General features: G+C 40.3%; 1 protein-coding gene across 1 annotated transcript; it reads right to left on the reverse strand.

Moving 5' to 3' along the window:
* Positions 1-6,841: 6,841 nt before the first annotated feature.
* On the reverse strand, positions 6,842-9,747 carry LOC308115939 (uncharacterized protein). Its single transcript, XM_080473821.1, has 5 exons — positions 9,660-9,747; positions 9,169-9,188; positions 8,915-9,076; positions 8,679-8,795; positions 6,842-8,400 (listed from the first exon to the last, which is right to left on the reverse strand). Exon 5 carries the CDS (start codon positions 8,309-8,311, stop codon positions 7,763-7,765), a length of 549 nt encoding a protein of 182 aa, XP_080329947.1. The 5' UTR covers positions 8,312-8,400; positions 8,679-8,795; positions 8,915-9,076; positions 9,169-9,188; positions 9,660-9,747; the 3' UTR covers positions 6,842-7,762.
* Positions 9,748-12,585: the final 2,838 nt, after the last annotated feature.

A 12,585-nucleotide genomic window follows, 5' to 3' on the forward strand; every position in this document is an offset into this window, starting at 1 on the left:
GATGAGGTCACAAAGAAGGGCAAGTCAGGAAGATCAGTGGCGAAGGCACATGGGATCTGCCATGGAACACTAAGCAGATACTGCAAAACACTGCAGAAGCTGAGAGACCAGGGCTCCAGTGGTCTTCCCAGTGTAGGTTACTGGAGAAGCAACAAAGTTTTCTGAGGAGCAGGAGGAAATGGCTGACTATTTGACTCAGGCAGCAGACTTTTATTATGGACTTATGGATTATGGACAAAGCATATGCCAGGCTAGTCAGTAATATGACAGGTTAGACCAGAGAAGAATTGAATACTAGCGTAGGTGCAAAATAAATTGAAAAACTGTTTGTGTCTTTGTACTCAGGTTATCTAGTCCACTTTATTTTAGGTCAGAAAGTTTGTATTTTGATAGATAACACAAACACCCACAAACATGAGATGAAAAGCAGATGGCAGGGCCTGACTGGTTCAGTAACGTTCCAGATTCTTCTTGTATTTCAAAACCTCTTTTTGAAGCATATTACATGGCCTGTCTTCGGTTTTTGCTTCTTTTGTCTAATTGTTACAACCTACCGCAGCATGTGTTACAACCTACCCCTGTGGTGGGATAGGGTGTAACAAAGGAACACAATGTATTTGACATTAACTCACACTGTCTGTGTTATTCTTGCAGAGGTTTGAATTGATGCCATTTGTAGTAAACAATTGTGGGTACTTTGTATGAAGGTTTGAGAACTCTAGTTCAAAGATTCAGTGAGTTACAAGTGCTGAAGCAAATAGTGTTACAACCATCCCCGGTCTCCCGTAACTATAATGGAGAAAGTTGAACCTGACCTGCCACTTTTCAGCCAAATTTCTCTTTTTGAAACGTACACAATTACACATCTTGTAGGAAAACACGAAAATAAACCTGAACTGACTTTGGCCGATGACCAATCAAGTCTGTCAATGGACAATTTAAATTTAAAAAGCCTCCCAAACCACGGACATCAAACGATGCTGGTTTAATTTTATGTCAGTCACTTATATTGTTAATCAGTAAAAGCGCCCCAAGGAGGCACATACAGTTCAGGGCTCAATGTCAGTTTGTCGGCATAAAGATATTGGACATTATTACATTATTATGTTTGTTAATTTATTTTGTATGTGTTTTTTTTTATTGTTTCTGGGGGTAGCACCGTCTTACCATGATAACTCACCATTATTAATCTTTTTCCACCCCATTCACTTTCAATTCTTCTGTTACTTCTGTATTTTATTTTTCGACATCTACTGACAGACAATATAGCTTCTGGTGAACGACAGACCGCTCTTTTTTATCTTGTCAATAAAACTACAGTAAAACATGACAAACAATGCTGCATTTTAAAGTGGGAACACACAGAAACTGAGCTGAGATGATCGGACAGCATCATATTGCCTCATCCATCTTTAATTTTGACACGAGGGGATCACACGAGGAAGTTGCCAGCGCTAACTTACTGCTATATCTTCGTCCTGTCATTAATGTTTCTATGAAAAACTTTAAGAGTACTGAGAAACATCAAGAGTACTCAAGTGTGTGGTCTCTAAATCTGTGAAGGTTTGAAGAATCCTGTACTGTGTGCCGACCTTAAATGATCAATACTTTGGAATTAGTGAAAGGAAAGTTCAAAAAGCCCTGAAGGGCTCCAGCTGCTACCAGAACACATTTGGAAATGTGCCTATTCCGAGGCCCATCTGGGCCAAAGAAGTACAGGATCGGTATCAGTTTGACCTCCTTGATATGGAAAAGAGTAAGATCAAATACGTTCATGTCACATTTCAATATATCCTCACTGGAATGGATCTTTAGTCAATACACATGGCTGAAATCATTATAAAGTAAAGTCAACTTAGTAACATATCTACAGTGAACATGGCTCACTCCAGGTTTTTCAGCACGATCAAGGAGAGTTTAGGGGAGCAGTGGGAAGGCTGATGGAATCAGTGCAAGTGAGAATACTTGAGACTTCACTGTACCATCTCCAAAGCCAAGGAACGGTAGAGAGGACCCGCGAAATGCTCAGGAAATAGATCATGTATGACCTCCTGAAATGTCAGAGGAAAGGGGTTAACTGGGTTAAACATTTGCCATCATATTCACAAGTGCCAAATCTACAGCCAAAGAAAAGTTTCAACTTTATGTCTCATTTGAAGCATGCTGTTGGGCTGAAGATTCCATTGAACTCCTCCAAGCATTTTCTGTGACAGAAGACAAACACCAGCAACAATGAACAGGCCATAAAACAGCAGGGAGCGAGCCAGAGAGCCCGGAAGTTTTACGAACCCCCAGCTTGATAACCAATGAGGATGGTCAAGTCTGACCCAAACACCACAGGGGTCCGAAATTCAAGCTTGGTGAAACCTTTCCTACCAACTCTCTCTGCTTCTCAATCTGACCATCAAGGGAGACACAAGTCTCTGCTTGCCTCAGGATGGTATTAGAGAGCATCAAGTGGGAACAAAAGAAACACCAACGGCAGCCCGCTGGACGAGCAGGACCCAGTTTGGACTACATCTTCTGTTTCCTCAATGTTTTCCTTTTTATGGGGGGGATTCTGGAGACCAGAGCCAGCGTCTCCTCTCCAAATCATCTGCCTTGCTGTCCACTCCTGCAGCTGAAGCCAGGCCTCTGAATTCAGGACGCTGAATTCAGACCCGTTAACAACCAGTTACCACAGCCTCACAGAACCAACAGCACCATGGACGGTGAGAGCTTTTGTCTGGCCAGATATATTGGTAGAATGATGTTCTGTTAACATGATGTGTGTTTCAATGTGCCGCTCAGAAGGCCGCAGCATCTCATAGGTTTGTGTACGCGCGTTCATGCGCACCAACCAAGTCTGGTAATCGGGTTTTCCAACTCAGAACCAGAGGTCCAAGTGAGCTCCAGTCCACTGGAAGTTCTGGGTGGAGGAACCAAGGTTCAGAACCGAGCGTCACCAGAATTCTCTGTCTTTCTCTCTCATTCACCCTCCTCCTTCTACTAATCCTGATCTGCCTGTGATCCCCCGCAGCCATGAGCCCCCCTTACCTGATCAGATAAGGACACAGACACACACAACTGCATGTAAAACCCAACTGTTATCTGCTGCAAGAGCACATCTGCCTCGATCACAAGAGTTCTAACTGCAGGTCCCGACCTCCACTTAGGACTCCGGCACACAGAACCAGGCCAACGGAACCGCCCGTTCGTTACGCCCTCAGTAGACTGCCTCGCTCCGAGACCGGCCTCGCGCATGCGCGCTCGACGGACGTCTTGTTTATCTGGCCACTAAGCAACCGCCGCGTCCCCAGAAAGAGCGAGTCATCGCAATCCCTCTTGACATCAACCTGGTGAACACATCAAGCCATTGCGCTCTCCCTCTGTTTCATCCGCCGCACGCCCCTAGTGGTCGTCACGGTCACCACACTGACCCGCCAACGTTTGCCTCCACCTGGGCGTTTGAGGTCATTACACACTCATCAATACACACATACACACATACACACACACACACACACACACACACAGACACACACTCACACACTCTTTGTACGTAGTGTTTGCTGTTTAATAGATTAGATCTCCGTGTTAGATGTCGTTTGCTACTTGAATGTGTTGATTTATGAGATGATTTCAGAATTATTTATGAATTAGTACATTTTGATAATAAACGCCTGTTAGCTGAATTGTACGCTTCTTGGTGATTCTTGTGTATTTATTGTTGACAATTCACTGGTTTGTAACAGTCTGTGCTCAGATCTCACACCTTCCATTTTATTTAAGATTGTTATATTTTATGCAGAAATATTAACTAACTTACATAAACTTTTTACAAACGAGACTGATATTTTGGTATTAGCTATTTCCAGTTTATCTGGTGGTGCCCCAATTTATTATTAATACATAAATAACAAATTTATGCAAATTAATAATTTGTTTATTAATAAATTATTTTTGATAATTTATTCTTTTTTTTTTAAGTAATTACTCAATTACTTTAGGAGTTGTTAATGAGTAAATGACCGTTTACTTCCATGAATAATTTCAATTTTTCATAAATTAATTCCAGTGATTTATTACTTTCAATAATCTATTACTTACAGTAATTTAATGCTAATAACCAACCATAAATCCCAACAAAGCTATGGAAGAAAACGTTACATGGTGATCCATGGTAGTGGTCCGTGATCGCTGATTTTGAGTTTGCTTGCTCAGCTTGGTCTTGAGAGCCATCCTACAGTTTCTTTTTTACATTCTGCCTAATGTTCTTCTTTTCTTGGGGTTGTGGATTATCCAGTTTTCCAACCTACATGTTAAATGTCCGTATACTGCAGACAGGCTTTGGAGAGAATGTCCTTCCTTCAATAGAGCTGAGCTTTCTAAGGAGATACTGCCTTTGACATTTTCTGGTGTTAGAAGAATATTTCAGCCGATTGTCAAAGATTGTACCCAGATAATTTTTCTCCTCCACAAGCTCAAAGCTCAAGAGGCATTCCATGGTTTGTGGTGGGGACAGCTGTAGACAGTGCCATCTGCTGGTTAGAAAAGATTGCTACCATTTCCTTGTTTGTTTTTTACATTCTGCTCCAGACAACAGTTGTCACACCACTCTACAAACCACAAAATCCTGGAGAATTGAGCCATGGGGTTGAGAAGGCTAAGGCAGTAAATACATGAGGTCTGTGTTGGGCTGTGTGGATCTGCAGTCATCTGTGTAGAGAATGAAGAGCAGTGGGGAGAGGACACTATCCTCTGGGGTGATATTGAAGGTGTGTTGTAGATCAGAGAAGGTGATGTTGACCCGCACTCTCTGTGATCTGTGAGTTAATAAGTCCAGTATAGCCACAGGATGAGTTGATCATCCAGGTGGGAGTACAAGGAGCGTTTATTAGCCAGGATGTGAGGCTGGAGGCCATTGAATGCCAAGGAGAAAATGGCAAACAGGAGTCAAGCTGAAGTGTGAGGACATTCCAGGTGATTGTGTAAAATGTCCAGAGTGAATTGGTATCATCAACGCCTGTGCTTGAACAAACTAGAGACGGTCAATCTGTGAGTTATTTTCTCCGATGATGTGTTGTTTGATAATTGTCTCAAAAGCCTTCATCATGAGGGAGGTGAGAGCCACAGGTCTGAAGTCACTGAGTACTTTGTTTGTACTTTTCCTGTGTATGGGAATGACTGTGGAGTGTTTCCACAAGTGAGCAACTGCAAAATAAAGCAGACTAAATTGATGCAGTACAACCACCTTCCCTACCCTTCCTAATAGAAAATATGGAGATAAAATTTGGTGGGGACTCCATGCCCAGCCATGTTTGTAGTTTGTCTGATCTGAGGTCCGTTGGTGATCACAGTAGTAATGTCAAAGTATATAATGTAGACAGTAGGGGGAGCTAGAGGTATGGATGAGACTGGGGGACATGGCATTCAGTGATAGAAAGGGTCTAGAGATAAACACAAATCATCCGCAGCCATTTAAAAGGATAAAAACCTTGTTAAAATCCCTTTTGGTCAGCTCAGACTGTCCAGGAGAAGAGTAATTCAAACCCACATGGAGCATCAGCCTCTTAATAGAGGATGAGAATGAGCTCAGAAAGAAGTTTCTCCAAGATTACTAGGAATGTGGCTCCAGGGAGGCTGCAGGAATGATGGAGTCCCCAACTATTGTAGTAGCCGGGGTGAAAAGAAGACGAGAAGCTGATCAAGGTGAAGGTACTTCTGTACATATCGGCTCCAGAGGTCCAAGGTGTCCAGCATCACTTGTGATGGAGGTGAGCAGCGAGCAGATAGGAGATCCAAAGCTGCATCTCTATGTTCCGGGCAGTCATCGTCTTCTTTTCGTTCTCCCCCTTTCGTCAGATTTAACTGCGCGTTCTGTTTTGAATCCTCCTCGCCAATCGTAGTGTTCTTATTTCACGTTAAACACCCCATAGTACATGTTCACAGTTGGCCGCTTTATTCCAGGTCCACAAGTTAAGAATAACTTACTCCCTAATACTTCCGGGGGAACCACAACATGACTTGTTCTTCAGCACTATCGGTCAGTGTGTCAGGAGAGTGTTTGACAGGTGCCAGTTATTGGCACAATCACAGATGCTTCAACAGGAAGTGAAACAATAAAACTCACCATTTCAAGTTAAAACCAACGAGAACCACCAAGACATATAATGAAATAAGACGTGGATAAAAATGCTCATGAAATCATTCACAGACAACAAAGCCACCCCTCCACCATGCGACATCTGTGAGGTTTTTCATACTGAATAAGACGGTGAGTGACAGTGGCCCACAGTTTTCTAATGCAGAATCCTCAAAGCTGGCAAGACAGCGAGACTTCAAACACATTATATCTAGTCCTCATCATCTGTAGGGGAACGGTCATGCAGAGAGAGAGACGTACAAGTCCGAATTACACATTAATTCTAGTTAGGTTCCTTAATGTTATCAGCACCAGCATAACACAGAAACCCTTTGAAGGCACTTTCAGAAAACTCAAAAACTCTTGCAGTGACCTCAGTAACAGTAATGCACAGCGACATGCTCTTAGCGAATGAGTTGGCCTACTCCCTTCATCAACAACTACATCACTAATCTTGAAGGTGTAGGTAAAAAGACAGGCGGGATATGTTGAGCAATGTTGGCTCACGGAAATATTATAATAGTTTTCTGCTTTCCAATCTTTCACTATATTAGAAATTTGCTGGTAGCAAACCACAATTCAAATCAAGAAGCTTCAATTCGACATTAGATCTTGGTCTAAAATTTGTTGCAACCTATATTCCATTGTGTCCTTATCGAGAAAAGGCCTTGATCATGCCTTTTTGAAAGTGAGAAACAGAAAAAGGGGAAATCATATGAAATTGCAAAAGTAGCTTTATTGATTGATTGAGGAAATGACAGCAGCATATAGATGACTAAATCAAAACATTAAGAAAAGACGATTGAACTTGATTTGTACCCATTTGACGTAATTGGTAATGATTCGATTTTTTGGGGGGGAGAAGAGAAATCAGATAGTAAATGTGCTGTTACACAGTTCATCTGTTTAAAGTGTATTTCTGTTAATAAGTCTATTAGGAAGTGATTCTCTTATTGTGCTGTGGTCCCTTTAAGAAAGAACAGGAAGGGAGTGTTCCCTAGTGGTGTCACTGACTTGTATTCAGAGAAAATAGCAGCATGGCTTGTAGTGTAACGTGGTTCGAATCAGTGGCATCTGCAATACGTCTCAAGCCTTTGATAGCATCTTGGGTATGTATTGATTGTGTAGTTCGTATGTTTATTCTTAGATGATTCTCTTTTAGAATGAATGTTTCATTTTGTGAGCTTTAATTGTGTGATTGATGGAAATGTGTTCAGCCTAGTAATGTAGCAATCTTTCAGAAGTGCACAGGCTTAAATACAAATATATACTTTCGCTCTTTGATAAGGTTAAAAAACTGTTAATTTGAGGTTAGAATACAATAAATACAGTAAGGATAAAAACGGATTTATTTCATGTGAATGTGTATATTTACATTGTGTATATGGACATATAAATACTGCATAAGGCTGATTATGTTTTTTGTGTGTTTTAGTTTCACACTTTTCTGAAACTTCAATAAACCTGTGGACAAGCGGACAACGTCTTCAGAGTCTTGGAGTTAGAAAAGAGTTTAGCTGCCTGTCAAGATATATACAGCACATATATTAAAGACAGAACAGTAAAAGAAAATTGATTAAAATGGAAAAGTGAGACTAATTACACAAGGCAAGTTTCTGTAAAACGCCATAAGGATGTCTACTGTACAGATGTGGCGGGGTGGTGCAGCAGGTAACTGTAGTAGTGGGGCAGCAGATGATGGTGGTGGCCATGCAGCAGTCCTTGTAGTTGGTGGAAAATCAGTTGTTGTTGTTTGAAGAGCTGCAGGAGGTGCTGTTGCCCACAGAGAGAAGGGTGGATCTGATGGAGCAGCTGCTGCTGGTGGTTTACCAGCATGCATTGCTGGTAGAACATAGACAGTTGGTCATGGTGGTCGATTGGCAGTTCTTCCTGTTGGAGCACCAGTTGTTGGTGGTACTCAAGCAGCTGTAGATGCAGGTTGAAAAGCACCAGTTGATGTTGCTGGAGCGGCTCAAGGTTTATCTTGGCTGACAGTTGCTGTAGTTCCTGCAGCAGAGCTTTTATTTGTGCTAACAGTTCAGGTGACGGAGTGTAAACTGTTGTTGATTCAGTAACAGTCGTCGTCGGCTCAGGAGTAGTTTTGGTTGTGGTTGTGGTTGGGGCAGGTGTAGTTGTTGTGGTAAACCAATAGGTTGGTGTAAAAATAACTGTTCCCACTTCTTCCATGAAAGGCAGATTTCTGATGTCATTAGCGATGTCACACACATTTGAAGTTCCACATCCAGCAACAGAGATCTGTTGGCGATCTTTCAAGACTGTGGATGAAAAGATTGAATTTGAGTCAAACAATTTCTTCATTAGTCATGACAGACAAATATGTCGATGATTAAAGTACGAAGAAAACAGATTCAGAGTCTTCTGTATGTATAGAGAAAGAAAAAGTGTATTCATGATGACTTTGAAATATATATATCAATCTTTCTCTTGTTCAAAGGCATGCAGTGATTTTAAGTCCTTACACTCATGAAACAAGTTTAAACAGAAGTAAAAATGATTCAGAGATTTTTTTTAAATGTACAATAAAAATACTCACTCTGTGACTGAAAGCAGGTGTCCTCCTCTCCTCTACAACTCACTACTGCATCACACTGATCAGTGCTGGGATCACAACCACTGCATTCTATTCCATTTACTGCAGGAATAGCAGGGACTGAAACAAAAGAGATGAAACCACAGAGTGAATATTTAAGCCTTTTAACTTTAAAAGTATTTTGAAATATTTGTTGTTAATTCTTTTCATCACAATTCTTCTGATCCAAATATACTTACAGCTTAGGGTCCTCAAGTTGCATTCATTCTCATCATCACAGCAATCAGCATTTGCAACTGTGTGTATCCCACCCAGGTTGGCTGCAATAGTCTGTGTGCCTGTGGTTGGACAAACAGCGGGACCTGCACAGTCCCTGTAGATTCTCTCTGTTCCATCGGTTTCTGTTGATGAAGGCATTCAAACACATTTCTCCAGGCGCACATTCAACTGTCACTCCGAAAGCACAGCTCAGATCATTGAAATCTGTACATACGTGACACTGGATTTCTCCATCTGCAATGGGAACAAACAAAGAAAAATATAATTTTATGAAAAGAAATGTGTGAACGGTGAAATGTCTGAAGATCCTGAATGTCTGAAGCCTTTGTCAGAATATCATTTAGATTTAACATTGAGCTTTAATCCTGGTTTATACATATGTACATAACTACTTTCACAGTTTTAGTTTAGCTTTTTGTTCTTGAATTCCTATCTCCAGAGGTTTTTCCCTGTGCTGTCACATTTCAATATCTCTCATAGGAATTAATAACTAATTATGTTTCATCTATTATTTTGATCCGTCATTCATTCCAGAAATCAAAGTAAAACTTAACAGCTTCAGCAGATTTACTAATGGATACATGTTATAATATTATTATTATCATTAAACTTTCTTTTACAATTTCTAAATTGTATTTCTGTGTTAATAATAAATGAACTTGTGTTGTACCTGCATAAGTTGTATTGTAAAATAAGTTTGGTTACCTGCGCTGGAGAATGCCCACAGGAGAGCGAAAGAGAGGATCAGCTTCATCATGATGATCAGGAGTTTTCAGGAGTCTTCCTGAAGGCTGGATCTGTCTCTGCTGAGCATCACTTGCCTTTTTATATTGTTCAGGTGTTCAAGTACTTGATGAAAAATGTGTGCGTAACAACCTTAATAACTGGGTGTGTTGTCCATTCTTACAGGATGATCTTTAAGACACTCCTGATTTGATTCTTGTGAACAATCACCACACCCTTTTTATTTATTTGAAATGTTTCTCAGCTGGAAACACTGAAGGCATGCCTCTCTGTTGAAATTAGTTGGTTGGCTTTGTATGCACTTTGGACAATGAACTGTCCACCTCCCTTTATATTTTTTTTTGGACAATTGAATTGTTGTGTGTCAGCTGTGAAACCATGCACACTGTTCTCCAGTTATGGAAATGAAGAGTTTCCATTATGTCGATGAATATTTAAACGCTCCCTGAATCTTGAAATAGCATCACATTGATCTGTCGCCAGCTATGGAATCACAGGAGTGCCAAAATTAAAAGGAAATAAATGTGGAAATATAAAGACAATCAACAATACAAAACATATACAAAGGCAGTCATGTTCTTTTTCTATCTTGTCTTTGCTTATTCCATTTTGTCAATGCTTCTCCTGTTTTGTCTTTGTCTTTTCCATTTGCTTTTTGTCATTGCATTTACTCGATGAGTCAAGCCGTCTGGAAAAGACAAAAGCAATACAATGCAAATCAGCAAGGGCTGTTCGCGGGTCTTTCTGTTCAGCGTGACTAGTCAATACCTGATCACACCATTCCTGCTTGAAAGACGTCATGTTGAGCAAATTTTGTTCATGCCAATAGATGGCACTGTTGCATTAAGTATAAGTTTGAAGTATTTAATTTATATTTCCTTTAACACATTTCTTATTTCTTGTACAATATTGTAAATGTCATTTCTTTGTTTCGGTAACAAAAGTATTTAGTTTGATTAGGAAATTCACTGGCTATGTTGGTTTTTGGTGTAATGTGGGCGTGTCCACTCGTCGTATTTATATTTCCGGGTTTGTCGGAGTCCGGATTGTCCCTCCTAACGCCTTATCTATCGACTTTACCTTAACCCCGTGGATGACGTCACGGGGTTAAGGAAAGGTGTTAGAGGGCTTCCTAAAGTAGTTAGTGAAAGGCGATCATGTCAGTGTGGCCATAGACATAATAAAGATTAGACGCCTCATAACTGAGGAGGGACACAGCAACAGCACCGCCATCTTGGACCGGTGGTGGTGGCAGGGGGAATGAACATCGATGATGGGAAGATATACTCCTCAATCTTTAAGTAGAATTATCAGTTGAATTTTAAAACGATTTCTAAACTGTTAGATTTTTTTAAAACGTCATACATGTAGCTACTTTGTTTAGTGTGTGTTAATGTGCAGTATACACTTTGTTTGTATGCATTGATGTGCAGTATACACTTTGTTTAGTGTGTGTTAATGTGCGGTACACACTTTGTTTTACTGGGCTGTCATTCATGGGAAATTGATTGACAATGTTTTGTAAATCATGTGAAGTGAGTGCAGTCAATAATTTCTGAATTTCTTGAGCGAGAAAGATATCGTAATGTATCGTGGATGAAATTTCCAGTGACATACCGAGCAGAATCGCTGTATTGTGATAATACTGTTATCGTTGGCAAATAGTTTACTGGCTATACTCAGCCGTAGTAATGGTTCTAATAATAATATCAATAATAATATAAGAATCAGGCGTATAATGACCGTAAGATGACCATATAATGGCCATCACTACTTGTCAATGTCTAATCTAGTCTAAAGCCATCTTTTTCAGACAAAATATAGCAAGTTATCGGCTCGAGTACTCAACAAGCAACCGATTTCCTGCTTTGCATTATGTCCAGTAACAAGCAAATTTCCTTTTGCAGATGCATTGGAATTATATATACAAAATCTACACAGATGGTATTAATTCTCGGGACCTATGAGCCATCTAATTTTTCATTTAAAAAATGGTGACATATATTAGGATATCTACACATCATTCATGTTTTTCATTGAAGAATAAAATATTCTTTGCTGTGAAAATGTTGTTGATTCTGATATCAATATTGACAATCACGCTTGTTCCATCACCAATTTAAATAGTTGTGACTGTGACATATTAAGACCTTGGGACCTAGCGCCAGATGACATGCAGATAACAAATAAGCATTTAATGTTCAATTAAAAACTAATAAGAGGATAATAGAAACTTCTTCAGCGTTCAAAGTCTATAGGTGCACAGTTCAGTTTAGGGGTGCAGATAGAAGCAATGTGCCAACAGAGGGCATAAACAAGCACATGTAATGAAGTGACCCCCACCTCTCACCATCGTTGCGTTACACTTGAAACTTTTTGTGGTGCAATATGATCACTATAAGAAAAGTCTATAACTTCTCTAAAAACAGACCATAGATGACCAAGGATGTCCAGGAACTGGTGAAGACCTTTTAATCTGGTGACACTGGACAGTACAGTACAGCCAGGTCAATCCTCAAACAGGTCATCAGGCATGCCAATGCTGCCCATAAACAGAAAACTGAGAGCCTTGTTCCAACTTAGAGCCTTGCTGTGCTTGGCAGAACGGGTGTGCCTCAGTGAATCCATAGAGACAAAGCAAAAGACTATAACTTTAGATGAGTATAATTGCATATAATAATAGAAAATTATAGTTATCATGACAAGAACAGGTGTGGCAAGAGTCCAAAATAAAACTGGGCAACAATGTTTAATTGACTTTCTGTCGAGCCAGACTCAGAGGTGGATAACTCTCTTCCTCTTCCTCACTGTAGTGACCAGGGCTGAACACACAGTTCTCGTGTTGCTTTTCAAAAAAAAAACCAAAAAAACGGAATGCATTCCTTCT

The sequence above is a fragment of the Lipophrys pholis genome (genome assembly GCF_963383615.2).
Source record: "Lipophrys pholis genome assembly, chromosome: 10".
Taxonomy (NCBI): Eukaryota; Metazoa; Chordata; class Actinopteri; order Blenniiformes; family Blenniidae; genus Lipophrys; species Lipophrys pholis.

Bases quoted from the DNA above. Each gene is read 5' to 3' on its own strand.
- LOC308115939 (XM_080473821.1), bottom strand. From the start codon at position 8,311: ATGGAAGAAGTGGGAACAGTTATTTTTACACCAACCTATTGGTTTACC.